This window comes from Drosophila eugracilis, unplaced genomic scaffold (genome assembly GCF_018153835.1).
Source record: "Drosophila eugracilis isolate 14026-0451.02 unplaced genomic scaffold, ASM1815383v1 contig_340, whole genome shotgun sequence".
Taxonomy (NCBI): domain Eukaryota; kingdom Metazoa; phylum Arthropoda; class Insecta; order Diptera; family Drosophilidae; genus Drosophila; species Drosophila eugracilis.
Window position 1 is genome coordinate 752,089 of NW_024573195.1, and position 21,779 is coordinate 773,867.

General features: G+C 34.3%; 2 protein-coding genes across 3 annotated transcripts; one reads left to right on the forward strand and one right to left on the reverse strand.

The window, feature by feature from the left end:
• Window positions 1–1,448: 1,448 nt before the first annotated feature.
• On the reverse strand, window positions 1,449–5,701 carry LOC108102380 (zyxin). Of its 2 annotated transcripts, XM_017207312.2 has the most exons (9): window positions 5,401–5,701; window positions 4,381–4,768; window positions 4,087–4,328; window positions 2,765–2,818; window positions 2,337–2,613; window positions 2,017–2,285; window positions 1,937–1,946; window positions 1,761–1,881; window positions 1,580–1,696 (listed from the first exon to the last, which is right to left on the reverse strand). In XM_017207312.2, exons 1-8 carry the CDS (start codon window positions 5,593–5,595, stop codon window positions 1,805–1,807), a joined length of 1,512 nt encoding a protein of 503 aa, XP_017062801.1. In that variant the 5' UTR covers window positions 5,596–5,701; the 3' UTR covers window positions 1,580–1,696; window positions 1,761–1,804. The 2 variants fall into 2 exon arrangements, with proteins under 2 accessions (XP_017062800.1, XP_017062801.1); XM_017207311.2 differs by having other exon boundaries at window positions 1,449–1,696; window positions 1,937–2,285; window positions 5,401–5,699.
• A 2,246-nt stretch (window positions 5,702–7,947) lies between these two features.
• LOC108102348 (apolipophorins) lies at window positions 7,948–20,816 on the forward strand. Its single transcript, XM_017207197.2, has 8 exons — window positions 7,948–8,058; window positions 8,138–8,237; window positions 10,423–10,452; window positions 10,510–17,654; window positions 17,725–17,945; window positions 18,006–20,124; window positions 20,187–20,307; window positions 20,367–20,816. The coding sequence occupies exons 2-8, from the start codon at window positions 8,162–8,164 to the stop codon at window positions 20,687–20,689; spliced, it is 10,035 nt and encodes a 3,344-aa protein (XP_017062686.2). The 5' UTR covers window positions 7,948–8,058; window positions 8,138–8,161; the 3' UTR covers window positions 20,690–20,816.
• Window positions 20,817–21,779: the final 963 nt, after the last annotated feature.

The window sequence follows — 21,779 nt, forward strand, 5'->3', positions numbered from 1 at the left end:
ATCAAAATCAACATTGTAACAATTCGTTACTTGTTAAGCAGATTGAGTATTTATTTATATACACTGTTTGTTCGGTAAACATTCAAATTTTATATCCGTTACTGTAGAGTAACTTTGAATGAGTATTTATGTAAAATATAAGGAATAAAAATGCCTGTGGCTAGGTTAAAAAGTTTCACATATTTTTCGATTCAAAAATAAAGTATCTTTCATTATACATGTTTCATACTGCTTTGACAATACGAGGTGTCAAATTTTACACGCCGTCAACTCCTGCTAAAAAATAATTATTTCAGAATTGCTTACAACAACAACATCCCTTGACCATAGCGTTTCTTCTTGTTTCTGACTATCAACATGTAAAGTAAAAATGGTAAGGCTAAATATACACTGTTTTTTAGAGAACATAGAGTTCATTGGCTGTCGTTTAAGACGGTCCTTGCGATCGGGCGCAGCAGCGTCAAGGGATATTTGGGTCTTTTAACGAGAAGCGGATTCAATGAATTTAACCTTAGCAGTTCGGTTTGATGGACAGTTCTTTATCAAGATTCCCATGCAGTTTGGGACTTAGTGACCGAGGTAAAGAGTCTCTAATAAAGTTACGATACGTTCGGCATTCTAGAAAACCAAACTGTAATAGTGTTATAGGAGCCCACCACACGAACACTACAGTAACACGGAAAATAGAAACGACAGAGGCATGAACTCATTCATTAACAGCTTTTCGAAACAAATTCCACAAGTCTGACCTGTCTGACTGCACATTTACTTGGATTTTACCTTTATAAAATTCCTCTTTTACCCTAATGACAAGTGGAAAGTGTTATAAACCCAGCGATAATGAAAACTATCATTGACAGAATACTAAATGCTAAGAAGCAGGGCAACAGCCGCTCTTAATGAAAGCTGAAACGCCATTCGTTATGTCTAAGCCCCAATGTACATAACTACTGCAAATTTCTGCTGCTAGCACGCATTAAATTATATTAATATTCACTTATAGATTAAGATATAAGAATATGCAGCGTGGGCGGTCGCAATGTACCATTGTAAACAATCCACACCCGGAGCAAGGGATCCCGTTCTCTAACGAAATAAACAATTCTTGCAATCCCTAAGTAGCGATGCCACTTTAAATATCCTAAGCAGTTATCTCGCTCCAAAATGTATATAAACAACGGGCAGTTAAGTTAAGACTTCAAACACAAGAATTTAGTCTTAAGCTGAGATCAAAACAATCCTACTTGTTTTACCCGTTTACTTATTCTCCTTAGCGTTGTCCTAAGTCAGTTGACCGGACATAAATTCGACTCAAATAAATAAAACGTTAATAATTTTACAATTTATATAATTATAATATATTAATATAATATATATATATTTTAATTATCTGGATTGACAACATGATTATTTATTATCCCAATTTTATTTAATCTTCTGCAAGGGTATAGGAGTAGATAACTTGGTTATTTATTGATGAAGAAAATGTTATTTGATTTGTGTATATTAATTAGTGCTTCCTGTTCAGTTGTTGTGCGGATAAAACTATTACTATAAGCTCTATTTAATGTTCCGTAGTCATGCGTTTGGTCAAAGCCTGAACACGTTGGGCATTACAGCTCTTACAAAGAACGTGATCATCTAAGGGATAACATCCGCGTCCTTCAGCTTCTGATGACAATAAGAGCCCACAATCCTAGTGCATTTAATTAAAAGTTTACATTTTCACGTATTTACCAAAAAAAAAAAAAATAGTTTACCTCGCACTTATAACACTGTAGGTGAAAACTTCGATCTAAGGCAACTACTCGAACAGTTTCTTCTTGTCCTGGATCTGGCATAATTGGTTGTTTGCAGACACAACAGCGTGGAGCAAATTTTCTTTGAATTAATATCGATTAGTATCAATGTTATATCGCCTAGTTAAAAACCTTACTTATGAAAATCTGCAATACAATAGTTTTGATTAGTAGCATCAACTGTAAATAATAAGCCATCTAAACTTTTTCCACATACAACACATGTAAAGCATTGCGGATGGTATGGTTTCCCGGTTGCTCTAAGAATTCTCTCCAAAATGGGCTCCATGCAAACAGAACATTTCTCCAGTGTTTGTAAATAATCATATTCGCAATAGGGTTTGCCATCTAATGCATAAAATGGCTTTCCTTGCAAGTTAATTTGGCAATCTGTGCATGTAAAGCAAGATATATGGTATATTTGATCCATTGCTGTACATCCACTACTCTCCCCAAGTACGCGTGAATTGCATTTCACACACCTACCTATGAATACAATATTTTTATTTACCATTTTTTTTTTGTTACCATATTTACCATAAGTTTCAAATTCTTGTGTTTGTTTAGGCGTTTTTAAAATATAGTTATTTAATCCGCCATCATTATTTTTTTGAATTAAGTTCTCCACGTAACACTTACGACGTCCATTAGGCGTATATAAGGGCTGCCTAGCTTCAATCGAATTGAAACTATTATCAGATATATTATTGTCACTGATGTATGAATCATACATATTACAGCTTTCTCTGGACAACATATCTCCAGAAGGACGAGGGTTTATAGGCTCATAAATTGAATCGTATGTCAAAGAGCTCTGTAAGATTACAAAAATTAAATGTTTTCACAATTTAAATAATTAATTAATTCATAATTTGTGTTTAATATATATTATATTAACATTATTTATATTTTTCACATATTCTTGTATATACATTTATATATATAATATTAATATTATTAAATACCTGTGATAATCCACCGTAGCAATAATAGTTGGGATTAGTTTTGGATTGGAGATTCTAGAATATCAATAAATATATTACATATTAAAAAAAAATTACTCAAAATTAAAATCGCTCAGATCTCAAGTACTCTAGCTAGTTGAGAAAGTTGTATAATCTTGAGATCACAGCACGTCTTATGCCCATCAAGCATAAAGGAACGCTAAAATCTCGGTAACTATAAGTGATAGAATGTTGTTATCAATGATGCCACCGAAGCTTATTCTTTTTCGGCATTTGGCCACGCCCACAAAATACGCTAAACCAAAATCGCTAAAAACTCGGAAATTATAAGAGCTAGATTATTCTGATGTGGTTTTAATCAGGTCACGCCCACAAACCGAGGAACAAGGTGCCAGCAATATTAAATCTAATGTCTATATGGGTAGTGACGTCCCCATCAGTTATTATACAAGCTTTTTCTTACAAAGATTGGCCCTGCGGCAATTTCTGATGGCAAAATAATTATTTTAAAATTGGATAAGACAGTAGCGGGTATGTTGTAGTCGAGGCGCTTGCGTTTCTACTTTTTGATCTTTTGGTCTTAGAGTACGGATTGTAAAAAAGCTTTTATACATCGACCAATAAAATGAGTTGAAACTAAAATATTTTGATTCAAAACTTGAGTCTAACAATTATAATTACGTCTCAGACCTGTGATGCTTTTTCTTTGTGGACTTTTTAAAAATACTTTTTAGTTGTATCAGTCAAAACGGCCGTTTTTAAAATGTACGTTATGAATAGAATAATTTTAAGTTTTAAAAGAAATCCCTACAGCAAGACTAAAAGTAACCGTTTAGAAAAACTTTCCAAGATAATGCATTCGGTACGATTATGATGTCTCAGCGATAAATAATATGTTTTTAGATAGTACAAACTTTTCAAGGTGATTAAATTTTCAGCTATAGTTCCTTGGTCTTTTTTTATTTAGCTACTCTAATCTCCTTTGTCTAGCACCGGTACTATCAAATACTGTCCGTAAATCAATGTACAAATAAATATGCTTTCAGAATTGACGCTGTATCTATTGTTAGAACAGTATGAAGTATATTTATATTTATAAATATAATATGAATAATTTGTATATTTATTTATAAAATAATAATTTGTTGCATGATTATTTCGAGCGGCATAGTTAGTAAGACCGAGTGGAATTTACGTCCCGTTTAGGGGAAAGTAAGGCGTTTAAACTAAAAATTTTCGAATGCACAAGATTTTAATAACAACAAATTGATAAAATTTAATTGCAACGAAATTATAAAATGTAAAACAAAGATTTTAAATACCTTTATCATGTCATTATGTTGCGCTATAGATTGTAATAAAGGACTTGATTTCGGTTTATTTTGCAAAATATCCATGGGCTTGTTGAAAGAGGAGGAAACCTGAAAAAGCTCGCTGTATGATGAGCTAACAGCGCTCTCTGGACTAGGAGGTGGCTGCGCTTCATCATCTATATCGTTGTCTGATAACAAATTTGTAGAGACGGAGAGCATCTGATGCGACGAATTGCCCATGGCTTTGGCATCTACATTATTAAAATAGGAATTTAAAAAAAAATTAAAGGAACGTTAACATACCATCATTATGGATATAGAACATTGAATAAGTATTTCGTATTGTCTCTTGTGTGGGTATTTCTATACCTTTTTGTAAAGAATTTAAATTTTTATATATTAAGCTTTTGCTGTACGCGCTCGCAGACGGCTCCGGGGAGCTGTGAGATTGTTTTTGATGGATTTGAACTCCTAAAAGACCTTTTTTTTCCATTTGTAGTTTATGGTAAGCCAGGGTTTCTAGTTGTTGTTGTAGCATGGCCGGGTTGTCTAATGTAGTTTTTCCGTTTGTTTGGATACCAGTTTTGTTTTGCTTTCTTGCAGACACGGACCCACTTATCTTATCGATTCCAATTAAAGGTTGTGAGTAAAGCGGTTCCCTTGAATAAGAAACCTGCTTACTTAATGGAACCTGCAACAAAATCATATATAGATTTAAGAATGTTGTTTTCGATAGTTGTGACTTTCAAAAGATACGGCATGTCCTCATGTACAACCCTAGTTTAAAAAACAATCGTTAAATAATTACAAATTTGGTAGGTATGTTTTTTTTTTGTTTTTTTACGCTTCATTAGCAGGGTGATTTAATGCAGTGTTAAAGCTTTGTCTGTTTGGAAGGGTACTTTTAAAGGATTGGAATAGTTATCTACATGTTAAAGGGTAGGTGAGTAGAATTGGTGGATTAAACTTCCCTTGGTGGTGTAAATAAGTTCACTAAGCCAGAGTTTGTATTATGCGTGTACTGGGGATTTTTTGAAAGTTAACGGTTCTAGCGCTTGTCTGATTTCTTTCTGCGGACACCTTTCCTCAGAAACAGCCACACATACTATTGATTGGAGTATATTTATTATGTTGAATTCTAAACATTCTAAACATTCACATCCCACGAATGTCGCTATCACTTTAAATTTTAAGAATTGAGTTCATGGTGAAGGGAAGTAATATGCAGTTTATAATAGCATTAAAGATATTTAGTTTTAAGGTGAAGTTTTTATCACCTCAAAAACCACTTTTAGTCATTTTAAAATGTTCATAGGCAAATACCTGAGGCATTTCATTATATTTCTTCGGTAGCTTGGGAGGTACATCTATCCTCCTATAAGATTCCCTTTGCTTTTGGCGTATCTTGTCGACTAACTCAGCCACTTTGCCGTGCTCAATGCAAACAGACGCAGAACTATTAGAAGCTTCGGGTTGTAAAAACGACAAATGTTGTAATTGCTGGTCTAAGGACTGCATTATAATTTGATTAACTCTAATAACGCAGGATAGATAGGCTTGTTTTTAAAATTGTTTATATTCAACTGATTTCATATGATGAATTTAATTGTGTAAATCAATAGAGAGGGGTTGCATATACAAATTTCAGATATCGATATATCCTAATAGTATATTCACACTACTTACATTTTCGAGTTTGTGCATTGATTCTGTAGCCAAATACTTTAGTTTGACTTTATACTAAAATCAACCTACTAAAAATTTGTTATTTTGGAATATTTATCATAACTTGTTGGGAAATTAAGGATACAGGACCTTAGATCCGCATAAACATCAATGTCACTTAATAAACTTAGCTTTAGCTATAGTTCTAGCAACAGATAGCGCAGGTAAAACTGTGCACGGCGTCAAATTCTATGATACTAATGGAATACCATTGCGTTCCCCTTTAGTTTTTATTTTGTTCACACTATAGTACCATTATAGTGTTTTGTTTAGCACCAACATTTTAAGTGACAACATGATTGCAGTGACTGACTTTTTTGAATAACTTATTTTTATTAAGGCCTTTAATTGTATAAAAATGTTATACATTCTTCGTCGGTAAATAACATGGTAAGCTAAACTTAAATTCATCAAATTTATATAATAACCAGGAGCAATATTATGAAATCATCAAATTTTATATTCATACGTACTGTTCAAAGGTTTGGAAAAATTATTTTCATTGCAGCTCCTCCTAGTTGAAATTTGCATGTTCTTTAAATCTTCTTAATTCATTTTATGTTGGTAGACATTATCTTGGATTTCCTTTTTCTTACTAAATAACTTGCGGAGACCATGCTAAACACAAGAAGATCGAGAATAATGATTTTAAAATATTTTTTGCACGTGATACTTCTAAAATATACCCACATCAGAAACTAAGTAATATTAATAAAGTAATAATTTAAAAAAATAAATGTTTTAGAACCAAATACTAAGAATTATAATAAATAACATTACCATTACTTCCCTAATTTTTCTGATATTTACAATTAGAAACAAAAAAACCATTATAGAAGTAACTTTTGAACTGTAATTTTTTCTGTCCGGTACAGCCTATCATTTTGCCCTCTTATCGAGCATCATTTTGCTTCCAAGCAACTTTTAATAAGAGATTAAAGTTTCTTATCAGGCGTTAACTGCAATTCATGAACGAACATTCGTATAAGCAGCTTTAAAATGTTAAAATACACATGCATATGAATATACATACATAGTGCATATATAATACATAAATATGTATGTACATATCCATATGTGTGCTTTTTATAGTACTTTGTTGAAATGGCATCAAGTAGATTTCTTTTTACGATTCGCACTTAATTCTTGCGAGCTTTACTTTTGCTCGTGACCCGGAACTCCTTTCCATCTTTGTACATACAATATATATTGCAACCGAGTGTCAATAGAATATTTTAAAGAAAAAAATTTAAATACCGATACTTTGGTTTAAACTTATGTATATATTGCAACAGAGTGTCAATAGAATAATTAAAAAAAAAATTTTAAATACCGATACTTTGGTTTAAACTTAGCTATGTAATTCACACGCATAAAATAATGTATGTATGTAGGTATGGTTGTTTTGAACTATTTATTACCACCGTGAATATGTTGGGTCAGTTTTTTTAAAGTGAAATTAAAACATTATGTGTCCTATTTGTATTCTGGATTTAAAGAGTTTACATATATACCTTCATATATATGTACATATGTATAAAGACAATTCAGGTAAAACCAAACTTTGCTTCTACTCTTTAAGAAACAGTTAGTAAATATGTAAATTTATTTATTTATTTATCTAAGGCTAACAATTAGTTAAAAGTAAATATGTACATAATGTTGTCTTCTTAACACAATCTTAATAAATCGTTCTCTTTTTTTATACGGGAATTCACGAGTAAAAACATTGTAGCGTTATAAGGAAACCGTGAGATTTAACTATATACGTTTTATCGATGCACATCAAATATGTTTATTATAATAACAAAAAATATAAATTTAAAAAAGTGTTAGCCGTTTTAAACTATATCTACCCAATACAATTGAGAGCGATTAGAGGCTTAGGGCTGGCAGAGGTTGTGTTGAAGTCCGTATTTTTCGAGATAATGTAAAGTACCCGGCTTTGGCATGAGCACCCTTAGCTACTGATAACGAATTGTTCTCTCATCTCATCTCTTCATTTGTTGGTATGTGTGTATTTATTTACAATGCATACATATATTTATATATACTTAAGTACTATATAGTGAAAGTATATATGTGCATATGTGTGAGCTTTAGATTTATTAGAGGTATTTAAAGTCTGTGTTTTCAAGTAATTCGGCTTAATTCGTAGTCAGCGGTCATCGTATTCGTTTCGGTTTAACTCGCGGTCGGTCTATGTATTTCTCAATTTAAGACAAACAAAGTGAATTAAAATCTGTGCTGTTTTAGGTAAAAAACACATTCCGATTTTTAACAAAAAATTTTGGATTACAAGTTTTTAACGAAATGTGTTTTTCACTGTTCTCAGGCTATCCCAAAGGGGACCGGCAAGATGACAAGGAAAAAATATTCTTTACCTCTGGTTGGAGTCTTAATATATGTGTTTTTTTACGTAGCTGTAAATGCTGGTAAGTGTCAGACTTTTAGGCAAAACAAATCTTAACCTAAAAACCTACAAATTTTATAAATACATTCTTAAGTACGTATAAAGCTGTGGCAAGTTTAAATCCTATTTAGACTTAGTCTTAATAATTAACCGTATAAATTTGCTTGTGTACAGAGTTTACATTACACACACAGTTTTCATAAACACAGAACTTTTGTCATGCAAATAAATTTGGAACATATGCAAACATATTTGATCTGAAAATGCAACTTTATAAAATTCTTAGATCAGAAAGTGCTCATGAGCTTTATAGATCACACTTTTAGCATAATATTATTCCTATGTACATAGGCTTTGAAGGACTACTTTATTATATGTATAAAAGCTTGGTTACATTTAGTGTTTATAAATTTTCGTATTTAGACCCGTTACTCGTAGAGTAAAGAGTATATTAGATTTGTTGAAAAGTATGTAACTGTTAGAAGGAAGCGTTTCCGTTTGATCAGGATCAATAGCCAAGTCGATTATGTCCGTCTATCCGTATAAGCGCTGAGATCTCAGGAATTATAAGAGATAGAAAGTTGAGATTAAGTAGGCAGATTCTGGAGGTCCCTAAGCAGCGAAAGTTTATTTTTCAGCATTTATTCAGAATCCTGCCACGCCACTCTAACGCCCACGAACCGCGGAAAATTTTAGCGTTTATTCTTTTTTTCTCTCGAAAGTTGTGGGTTTTTTTTCAACAAATAAATAAATGTATTAAACGTCAATCAACTAATTTACTGGCTATAATACGTTGAGTATAATAATGTAAAAATAACAAAAATACAAAATTAGAAGGTAATTAAGAAATGTTTATAACTAAATATGAATAATAGGTTAAGTCACTGCTTCAGGACTCGAAAAACTTGCCGTCTCTTGTCCAGAAATTGGCAGGATGCGTTTGCTTTAGTTGTTTCCCAATTGTTGTGTTGGCCAGCGATGATACTGGTGGTGTGCATTGTGTTCGTTGTACTATTCGTCGTTATCTGTTCTCTGGCAGAAGGAATGTTTAGGGCTTGATTTCAACAGCAACACTTTGTTGCCAAGGCTGATAAGTGGATGGATGCCAAACATAAATTTGAATTTACAAACTAACAATACTTTTTTGTTGTTAAATATAAGGTATACGTCTATATTTTTACAGTATACATATACTTGGGCAAATCATTAAAGATTTTCATTTTCTAGACCTGTGCTTCAAGACAAATTCTTGAAAGAACTAAGGAGAATTAATTTGCATTTACTCACGTTATGAAATCTGAGATCTCAAAACCACACAGCGTAATAATATTTAGACAAATCTTAAAAAACTGTAATCATAATAATTAGGTTAAAGTTATGACTATAAATAGATATTCATATATGTACATACATTTAATCACAATCACTAGCCGATTAATTTTCGGTGTTTGCTTAATAGAAAAGTTTTTATCTTCGAAATAATTAGAAAGTGGATGAAAACACGGTGCTGAATGGTAAAACTTATATTGAGCTTATACGAGTACATACACCGTTCATCTTAGACCTTAAAATGTTTTAAATGTTTTTTTTTAGTAAATAGATAGGCATTTACAACATACAAATGTTTCGGCTCCAAAAGCAAGAAGCAACGATATAATCGATAGTAATGAGTTTTTCGTATAAATAGTTGTATTCTATCTTATCTATTTATTTATTTTTTTATTTATCTAAGTCTAACTACAAGTTAAAACTATGAGTTATTATAGGGCTAGGAGTAAAAGCAGCTAAGGGTTCTACTCGCGGATGAATTTAATTTATGGCTTATTTTAAATTAACGTATGGTGTCGTCGTAAAAGTATGCAATAAAAATGTATCTTTTGTGTATATCAGAAGTAAACATTTACGAATTTAAAGCTGTTATCAAAATGTTTTTAATATACTTGTTGATTATATAAAATGGTAAAACCTGTTGGTAAAACCTAGCAATAAGGAATATTTTTCTAACGATCTATTCTGATTGTCCCATGTTTTTTATGGGATCAGAAATGGTTCCCTCTATCTATTACTTATTTTCTGTTATAACCTAAATCTACAATTAGGAATTACATTTGTATTATATTTATTATCAATTGAAAATAGTCAATTAGCAATCAATTTGATTTAATTTTTAAAATGTTTTCATAACTTAACGGAATTTTTAATTTTAGAAAACGCCTGCAATCTTGGATGTCCAAAATGTAAGTCGCACAAAAAAACATGTATCTATTTACTAAATAAGATTTAATTCTTCATAGCGGACAATGGATTATTGAAATATACACCTGGTAACTCCTATGATTATTCTTTCGACAGTATTTTAACTATTGGATTAAGTAGCAATGTTCTCAGTGAATCTGCTGATACCAGTCTCAAAGTATCCGGGTCCGCAAAAATATTTTCGAAAGGAAACTGTGGGTATACATTACAGCTAAGTTCTGTAAAGGTGTCTAATACAAAAGAGTCTGTTGAGAAGAAAATTTTAAGCAGCATTCAAAAACCAGTACAGTTTACACTTGTTAATGGATTACTGGAGCCTCAAATTTGCTCAGACTCTGGTGATCTGGAGTACTCTTTAAATATTAAGCGTGCCGTTATATCTTTATTGCAATCTGGGTTAAATACAGAACATGAAATTGACGTATTCGGCCAATGCCCAACACATACATCAACATCTAATGTTGGTAATGCGAACATAATTACAAAAGTTCGCAACTTAAATAGTTGTGTGCATAGAGAGCAAATTATTAATGGGCTGGTGTCCGGGAAAGTAAACGAAAAAGCTGGTATTACATCCAGTCTTCTGTTGCAAGCGACCTACATAAAGGAGTCAAAGATTGTAAACGGTCTCATTGATAATGTTCACTTGACAGAAACATACAAATTTATTGGGACCACAAAAGAAAGTTCTGATATAAATGGAAAGGTAGTAACCACATTAAAACTTAAAAATCCTTCCGGTACAAAATCGAACTCACCGTTGACAGGATCTATTGTTAAGAGCGTTATATTCCAAAGACCAGAAACCTATACCGCGAAAAATATTAATGCGCTAAAAACTGTATTATCTGATCTTGTTGACTCAACTGGCGACTATGTGAAAAAAGAAAGCGCCAAAAAGTTCGTTGAGTTTATTAGGTTGCTCCGTCAATCCGATAGTGAGACTTTATTGGAACTGGCTGCTTTTCCACATCCCAACAAGGTCTTAGCACGTAAGGTATACTTGGATGGTTTGTTTCGCACCGGTACTGCAGAGTCAGCTAGAGTGATACTAAAACAACTTGCTAAGTTTAATGAAAAGGAGAAATTACTCGCAATACTGGCATTAAACTTAGTCAAAAGTGTGGACAAAGAAACTCTTAATCAAGCCGCTGCTCAGCTGTTACCAAATGTACCTAAGGAATTATATCTATCCGTGGGTAGCTTAGTGGCTAAATTCTGTACAGGAAGGAATTGCCAAGGACCAGAAATCGAGGCCATATCGAAAAAATTTTCGGATGGCTTAAAACACTGTAAGCCAAACACCAAAAAGGAGGAAGAACGCATTATCTACATTTTAAAGGGAATAGGAAATGCAAAGAGCTTAGCTGGCAATACAGCAGCAGCTCTTAGTGAGTGCTCCTCCACAGGCCGATCTAATCGCATACGAGTTGCAGCTTTGCAGGCTTTTTTAACTGTTGGATGCGATAAAACGCTGCAAACTAAATCCTTAGAATTGCTTAAGGACCGCAATGAGGACTCAGAATTGCGTATTGAAGCCTATTTGTCATTGATTTCATGTCCGGACGCAGATGTTGCTAACCAAATCTCCGAAATAGTCAATTCTGAAACTGTTAACCAGGTTGGTGGCTTCATTTCATCTAATTTAAAAGCCATTCGGGACTCTACAGACGCCAGCCGTGAGCAGCAAAGGTACCATTTATCTAACATTCGAGTGACTAAAAAGTTTCCCGCGGATTACAGACGTTACAGTTTCAACAATGAAGTTTCCTATAATCTTGAATCCCTTGGCGTTGGAGCCAGTTCTGATTACCAATTAATATATTCGCAACACGGGTTCTTGCCAAGATCATCTCGTGTTAATATAACAACTGAAATTTTTGGCACTAGTTTTAACGTTTTGGAAGCAAGCGTACGTCAAGAAAATTTTGAAGGTGTGTTAGAATACTATCTAGGACCAAAAGGGTTGCTAAACAAAGATTTTGATGAAATCGTTAAAACGATTGAAGTTGGAAATAACGCAACTGCTGGAGTCGGTGGTCGAGCTCGACGATCGATTGCTGATGACGTTGCTAAGACATCCAAAAGATATAAGACATACGGTAGCAAAAATGTGCAAGATCTTAATTTAGATATATCTTTGAAACTTTTTGGTTCGGAATTGGCATTTTTAAGTCTTGGAGACAGCATACCAAGTAATCTTGAAGACATCATAAATGAATTTTCTAATTCTATTGAAAAAGCAAAACAGGGATTAAATTCCTTTGAAAAACAAATATCCTCTCACAATTTAGTACTTGATACCGACCTTGCTTATCCAACTAGCATTGGAATACCTTTGGAACTCGTTGCTCAAAGCTTTGCAGCTACTAAAACGGATCTAGCCGTTAATCTTGATATTAATTCAATTCTAGAACAAAACTGGCAGAAAACAAAGTATAGATTAAAGGTTGTCCCAAGTATTGATCTTAGTGTCAACCTTCAGGTGGGTTTCAATGCGCAAGTACTATCTACTGGCTTTCGCGTGGTGTCAACAGCACATTCAGCGACTGGAAATGATATAACCGTAGCCGCCATTAGTGATGGGGAAGGTTTTACTGTCGATGTCGAACTGCCACGGGAAAAACTTGAGCTTATTGATATAAAAATTGACACAGAACTATATGTATCCGAGCAAGACAAACAGATATCAGCTTCTTTTAAAGGTAACAAAAAAGTAAAGAATTCTCAGCCTAGTGAGATATGCTTTAACCAATTGGAAGTCGTTGGCTTAAACATTTGCATTGAAAGTTCAACGAGCTTGAGTGAACTGCAAGCTGGCAACAGTAATGATGCAGAAAGAGGCCTTGCTGTTTCGAACCAATTTCATCTTTCCAAGCCTTTTAGTTTTGCCATTTCCTTAACGGCTGAACGAAAATTGACATTTAAAGGTATTCACTCAATTGAGCCCTCCAGCCAAAAATGGAAACTATATTATTCTACTCCTGGATCTAAAGTTTCGCATGACACTAGTGTTGTTTTCGAAGTTGGAAATAAACCTAGAATATTTGGTAAATTATCTTTCGACAATTCTCAATACCATCTTGGTGTCGAAGCTGGATTAAAGAACGATAATACCGAATTGGTAATTTATGGTCAATTCGAACAGGATAAGGAAGTAAAAACAAGTAAAATTGGCCTAAAAAAACAGGGAAATGAATACAAGCCTTTGATTGAAATTCAAGACAATAATGGCATCTCAAACAGCATAAATGGGTATCGAGCAGAGGGAAAAATCGTTGTTAAAGAAATCAATGACAAGCAGACAAGATATAATTTTGAAAACTTCCAAGTGTCTAATGCAAATAACGTACGTATAATTGTAAATGGATGGACAGATATTGGGCAACAATTTTTAAACTCGGAGCTCCAAATTGCTTCAGATCAGCAGTCCTTTTTAGTAAAGGGAAATATTGAATTGGAAAGTGGTCAGTATGCGGCAGGCTTCTTTATAAATAATGAACGGACACCCGAAAATATTTATGGAAGCTCTGTACACTTGACCATAGCTGATCATTCCTATGCTCTTAAAATAAATGGAAAAGCTTATACTTGGAGCATAGAAAACGATGCATCCTTTGATTTCGAAGGGGACAATGATTCTAGTTCTATTCGTGCTGGTTCATTTGGGGAAAATTTGCAAGTTTATAATAAAAATAAGAGAGTTGGTGCATTAAAAATTAAGTCAAGTTTTAATGTAAATAAGTTGGACTTCGATGTTGAAATTTCACGTGATCAAAAAATTGGTTCACTTAATCTTAAATATAAAGGTAATCAGCGACATACACAAGACTATTCCTTAGAGGCAAGTGCAAAGCTCAACAAGCACTCGATCGATGTTTTATCTAAGAGCGATTTTAACGGGAACGCTTATTTAGTCGACAACGCTATTTCAACTAGTTGGGGAACTTTACTATCGGCGAAAGGTGAAATAGGCCAACGTTACACCACCCAAGATATAAAAATTGACCTTCAGGGTAATGTTCAAATTAATTCAAAGGATAAATCTACTCAATGGCTACTTAAAGTAATCGGTAGCCCTGATAAAACTATTAGCGAGCTCAGGATTAGCCAAGATACAACAGAGCTTGTCAAATTAACAAGTGAGTCCCAACATCCACAGGATAAAATATCCGCGGCTAAGCTTAATCTTATTGTTAAGAATCAATTAACTGCTAAAGGAGAGTTCCGCGTAGCCAAAAATGGAAAGGGAGACTTGATAGCAACTATTGAGACTTTGAAGACAAATCCAAAGCACAAACTTGATGTAGAATCCAAATTTCAAATATTGGCTCCTAAGTACGATATTGATACGACCCTAGCACTTGATGGAGAAAAGAAATTGCATTTTAGGTCTGAAAACACCATAGATAAGTTAAAGTTTTCTACTAAAAATATTGGCGAATCCAACGAAAAAAAAATAATGTTCGAGGCTAATGGGAGTGTTAAAGGCGATCTGCGAGCAAATGGCGAATTACTTGGTACCTTTACATTGACCACTCCCGATGGGCGAGTTATAGATGGAAGTGCTAATCGTAAGTTCTCAACAAATGCTAAAACTGGAATAGCTCAAGGTACCCTGGATGCTCAGCTCAGTGACACGCTATCTGACAGTAAGAAAAAACGTTCAATTACACTAAAGGGAAAACTTGATCGACTTAATCAAAAAACTAAAGACTTTTCTGCGAATAGTAATTTGGTATACACGGCATTCAATGGAGAAAAGTCTGAGCTGAGTTTTCAAACTAAGCAGGAACCTAACGGTGAAGCCAAAAACTTAAACATTAACCTTAAGGTCAATGGAAATCCACTACCCCAACCCATTGAGGTTGCCGTTGTCGTAGGCGAATATACCCAACAAAAAGCTGTAGCTAGTATCACAGGTAGGTATGGAGACCTTTTCTCAGTTATTGCTAATGGAAATTACAATAATAAACAAGGCAATTTACCGGCAGAATATGGATTTAAAGCTAACTTTGAAATTCCAAAATCAAATTTTAAGTTTGTTGAAATTACAAGTCGCGTAAAACTGTCAAGCCCATCAACAAGCAACAACGCTGAAATTTTTATAGAATCAAAAACTGGCCAGGATCATTATGTTCGTGTCGACACTGAGTGGAATGGGTCTCCTAATGATGGAAGTTATAAGTTTGAGGCTCAAACTCATAAAATGGAATTTCCATTCAAATTCAATGGTAACTATCAGCGACAGCAAAATGGTGACCTTAATGCTAAGCAAAACTATATATTCAACGCTCAGTACGGAAAGCAATACGTGAAGACAGATGCATCTATTTCCTATGAAGCCGAGAATGTAAATATAGTATATGCCTTAGATTCCAGCTACGAATCTGCAAAGGACATTAAAGTCAATATTCATACGATTCAATCTGATGATGATTTGACGCTTGTAGTCAGTGTACATGCCAATCAGGATAAGTCATATGGACTGAATACGAAATTATATCGCTCTGCCTATAAAAAAGGTGTTGATCTTCGCTTGAATTTATTAAAGGAAACCCCTATTATTATCAATAGCATTGCTGAAATATTAGGAGAGCGAAAGGGAAAGGTGACTTTTGAAATACAAAATTTGGCCAATTTGGACATTAAATTTAATAGTGAAGCTTCTTTTGTCAGTATTGACGACTCGTATATAGTCGCCCATTGGAACTCAAACAAATTAAAACTTGATAGTTACGAACTTGACGCAAGAACTCAAGGTAAGAACATCAAGATTCAACTTAATAATGTGAATGGCGTAGTATTTTTAGGAACGGCTACATATTCTCTTAAAAAAGAACAAAATAAAGAGATTATTGATGGGCAAGGCCAAATACAGTTTCACGGAAAATTGCATAATGGTAGTTTTAAGTTGACCCGGCAACACTTTGATATAAATACAGATAAGGAGGTTGGTTTCTCGTATACACTTAATGGTAATTTTGGAAGCAAAAATGGCCTATCAACAATTAAAATTACAAATCAGGAGTTTAACACAAAGTTTTCCATTTGCGAAGAAAAGAGACAGTGCACAAACATTCAAGTGCAATCACTCGTAACCATAGATGATCAAAAGCTGGATGCAGTGAAACTTTCCACTCTTATTCTTATTGATTTGCGTGAGCTTGGATATCCATATGAGTTAGAGTTAAAATCACAGAGTACACGTCATGGATTTAAGTACCAATACAATTTAGATAGTTTTATTAATACTGGGAATAACTTTAAGTACCAACTCAATGCCATCGTTCAGCCAACGTTGTCCACTGTTAAACTAACTCTTCCAAAACGTCAAATTTTGTTTGAAGCTGTGCAAAAAATACCAACAGACGGCAATATTTTTGGCCACTATGAGCAATCTGCTTCCTTCTTTATTGATAAGCTGCAAAAACCTGAAGACGTTTTTCGTGTTTCTGCTGTTGTACACGTATCGGGAATCGACCGCACTGCTCTGAACGCTGATGGTGAACTTAAACTGGAACATCCAACGATTCGTCCATTTACTATTTCTGGACGATTTAATGGAAACGTTGATCAACAAATCGCAAATGCTGAAATAATATTTGACATTTTTAAACTGCCAGAACAAAAGGTGGTAGGAAAAAGCGAATTGCGTAATTCACGTTCTAAGAATGGTGTCAATATTGCGTCTACTACAACTGTTAAATCTGATGGATTTCAGTTTCAGTATCAAATAAACAGCAACGCGGCAATAGATATCGAAAACCAAGAGTTCAATATTGGACTGGAAGTTAATAACGGCGATATAGATATTAAGGCGGTGACGATTTTAAATAGGGAAAAATTAGAAATGTCTTTAGGTGAATCAAATAAACCTATTATTCAAATAGTCGGAGATTTTAATAGACAAAAAAGGTATGCGAAATTCAACACAACATTCCAAATTGTTGATAAAAGTCCATTAGAAATTACAAGTGAGATTCAACCCACTTATGCTAAGATTTCATTAAAGAGTCAAGGTTTCTTTGATGGTAATGCAGAAATCAAATTGGGCAAGGAATTTAAGTTCGATGCTTCTGGCAGCGGCAAACAATTCGTTAACGGCCGTGTAGCTTTAGATCCAACCAACTTTTTGCAAACTAAATATACGTGTAATGATGAAGACCTTAATTCCTTCTTGGTAAGAATAAAAAAAATATATCTCTTATGGTTTTAAACTAATGAATTAATAATGTATGTTTTTTTAACAGCTTAACGTTGAAACGGAAATAAATAAAGATGCAGAACATGTTTCTAAATATCTTAAGGAACGATTTGAAAAATTACGACTATCCTCAGAATTAAATGCTAAATTGGCTAAAGATGCTTCTCCAGATTTTTCGAAACTGAAGGGTAAATTGATCGAAAACATAAAGGGACTTATTGAAGAACTTGAAGCAGATCCATCAATTGCACCGATTATTGACGGCATGTAAGTGCATGAATTACATTTTTCTTTCTATGAATTTTAATGAATTTTTTATTTTTTAAGACGTAACCTATTTGCGAAAATATCCAATATAGTAAATGACTTAGGAAAGGCAGTATCAGAAACTTTTGAAAAGGCTCATAAAGCATTTGATGATGTCTTTGATAAATTGCAAGCTCTTTGGAAGGACTCTCTCCTTAAAGCGTGGGAAGATTTTATTTTAACGGCAAACAAACTTATTGGTGCGCTGTATAAAGAAATTGTCAGCGTTTATACAAAGACAATTAAAATTCTTCTTTCTGAGGTGGAAAAGTATGGAACAGCACTGAAAAACTATAGCAAAGCTATTGCTGAAACTCTTAAGCCAATCAACGAGGCAGTTCAAGAAATAATAAAAGTCTTGGTTCAAACGGCTGAGAGTGTAATCGATGAAATTAAACAGTATGCTGCAAGTCTTCCATCATTTGAAAGCATACGTAAGGAGGTAAATGAGAAAGTTAAAAATCTGAAGCTTATTGAAAAGACCATTGAGTTTGTGAACAGTCTTTTTGATCAGTTAAATATTTTACCGCAAACTCCAGAGACCACTGAATTCCTTAAAAAAATACACGAATACATAAACGCAAAACTGAATCAACAAAAAATTAATGATGAAAAGACACTTGACGACCTTGGTAAGCTCCTAATCAAGGCCATACGTTCGATATGGGTCTCGATGAAAAATTCTCCTTCTAAGTCATATGCGCCAACAATTGATTTTCAGACGTGTTTTAGTTCCCTGTCACGATCCTTAGATTCTTTGGCTCTTCTTCCAACCATACTTTCATTCCGCTCAAGTATCTTAAACTATATTTTAAATGAGAATTGGGATGATGTATTTAACAAGAATTTATTAAACTCATGGATTTTCTTTAATGACTTCGAGCTACGGGGCCATGTTGTCGATGGGCAGCATATATTCACTTTTGATGGTCAAAACTTCGCGTATCCTGGAAATTGCAAATATATCCTAGCACAGGACAGTGTGGACAATAATTTCACAATAATTGGTCAGTTAACAAATGGAAAACTTAAGAGCATCACTATAGTAGATCGTGATGGTAACTACGCGGAAGTGGCTGACAATCTTGCATTGAAAATAAATGGAAATTTAGTTGAATACCCACAGCACTTATCTGGTCTTCACGCATGGCGCAAATTTTACACTGTTCACTTACATTCTGAGTATGGTGTAAGTGTTGTATGCACTACAGATCTAAAGGTTTGTCATTTTAACATAAATGGCTTCTATACAAGCAAGACACGAGGACTTCTCGGCAATGGCAACGCTGAGCCATATGATGACTATTTGCGAATTGATGGCACAATAGCCTCAGATTCTGCTGCACTAGGCAACGATTACGGAGTTGGAAAATGTGCAGCAGTTGCCTTTGGCAAAGATCAAGTCGAGAGTCCGAAAAGAGAGGAAATATGTAGTGAGTTATTTGGCATTCAATCAACACTTGCCATCAATTTTATTACCGTCGACCACAGACCTTATCGCAAGTCGTGTGATATTGCCCTTGCGAAAGTTGCTGAAAAGGATAAGGAGGCAATTGCCTGTACATTCGCTCTAGCTTACGGCTCCGCTGTTAAACAATTTAGTAATTTGGTTCTATTACCACCGCGTTGCATTAAGTGCGTTGGTGCTGTTGGCCAGCGTGATTTTGGAGATGAGTTTACTGTTAAATTACCAAACAACAAGGCGGATGTTGTATTTGTCGTTGATATGAATGTAACCCCCGTAGTCCTGTCTAATTTAATAGCACCTGCAATCAATGATATTCGTGAATCACTAAAAAGCCGTGGTTTTACGGATGTTCAAGTAGGAGTTGTTGTATTTGACGAGTCTAAGCGATATCCCGCTCTACTTACCAGTGATAATGGTAAAATCAACTATAAAGGAAGGGTCACCGATGTAAAGTTGAATGGAATAAAAAACTTCTGTGACAATTGCGTCGAGCAAATTTTAACTGAGAAGCGAATCCTAGATATTTATAATTTATTGAAGAAAATAGTGGAAGACATTGCGCCCCAATCTGATGAAAAGGCGTTCCAATTGGCATTAGATTATCCATTCCGTGCTGGTGCGGCTAAGAGCATTATCGGTGTGCGAAGCGATTCTCTTGAATATGGAAATTGGGTAAGCGAGATTTTTCTGGTTTTATTTTATTATGTAAGATTGTACTCATTTTAAATTTGTAGTGGAAATTTCTTCGTGCGCAATGGACTGGTTCCATCACTAAGTTTGATGGTGCACTTCTTCATCTAATCGCGCCAGTAAAGGGCCTTACTTTAGAGGGAGTATCAGCCGAAAAACTAATTGGTGGGAATCCTAATTTATGCCACGCAATATTTCTTCTTAGTAACCTTTTATTTTTACAGGCTTTAACTCTCGATTGTCAGCTACTATAGATGGAAAAGACAGCAAAAAGCGAACCAAACTGCAATTTGACAATGACATGGGCATTGACTTTGTCCTTAATAATGGTGGTTGGGTGTTTGCAACACAAAACTTTGAAAAGCTAAAAGGATCAGACCAAAAGAAAATGTTAAACCAGATTGTAACCTCGGTGGCAGATACACTTTTTAAAACCGAACTAGTTAGTGAATGCCGCTGTCTGCCGTTTGAAGGATTGCATGGTCATCATAAGTGCATCATTAAATCATCGACGTTTGTACCGAACAAAAAGCCAAAAGCGGCCTAACTGGTTTTAAAATGAATCTGTTATTATCTTAAAGAAAAATCTATTATATAATATGTAGGTCAACAAAATGTATGAATAAAAGCACAAGAACACAAATGTTTATAACAATAAAAAAAAGAATACACAAGTTTTTGAATATTTCTAAAGTCGTATCTTTAACTAAACTAGATACAGAGCTTTAGCCAAATTCGAATTAATTTTTCCCGATATATTTAAAAAATTACATTTTTGGAAATGGCTGCACTACCAGAAATAAACGCTTTAATATGTGTCATTTAATAAACACATTTTTGAGGAATATTAGTCTAATTTGTTAGTTTTTTTTATTGGCAAAAGGCAAACGCTACATGGGCCACCCTGTAATTATACCCGTTACTCGTGGAGTAAAAGGGCATACTAGATTCGTTGAAATGTATGTAACAGGTAGAAGGAAGCGTTTCCGATCCTATAAAGTATATATATTCTTGATCAGGATCAATAGCGAAGTCGATTACGCCATGTCCGTCTGTCCGTTTATCTGTCCGTATGAACGCTGAGATCTCAGGAAATGTAAGAGATATAAAGTTGAGATTAACCATGAAGATTCTTGAGGTCCCTACGCAGCGCAAGTTCTTTATAGCATTCTGTCACGCCCACTCTAATGCCCACAAATTGCAAAAAACTAAAATCGATGAAATCTCAGGAACTATTGAGCTAGAAAGTTGAAATTCAGTATGTACAATCTTTAGATGCCAGCGCATCTTATAGTGGTATTATCCGGCCAAACCCACCCCTACGCCCCCCAAGCTCAAAAGACGGGTTTCCCTTTTTCTAAAAAAGCTGATATCCCGGTAACTATAAGAGATAGAAAGTTCGGATTAAGCATGTAGGTTTTTATGATGCTCCCAATGAGAGCTTTTTTTCCGATCAAGCCACGCCTACTTTAACTATAAGAGCTACAAAGTTGTGCTTAAGAATACGTATTTAAGAGATGCCACTGCAACTTGCCACGATGTTGCTTTCGACCACGCCCACTCTAACGCCCACAAACCGTGGGAAACTGTGGCGTCTATAATATTATTATGAATGCCTCCGGTTGACCTTGTATAAC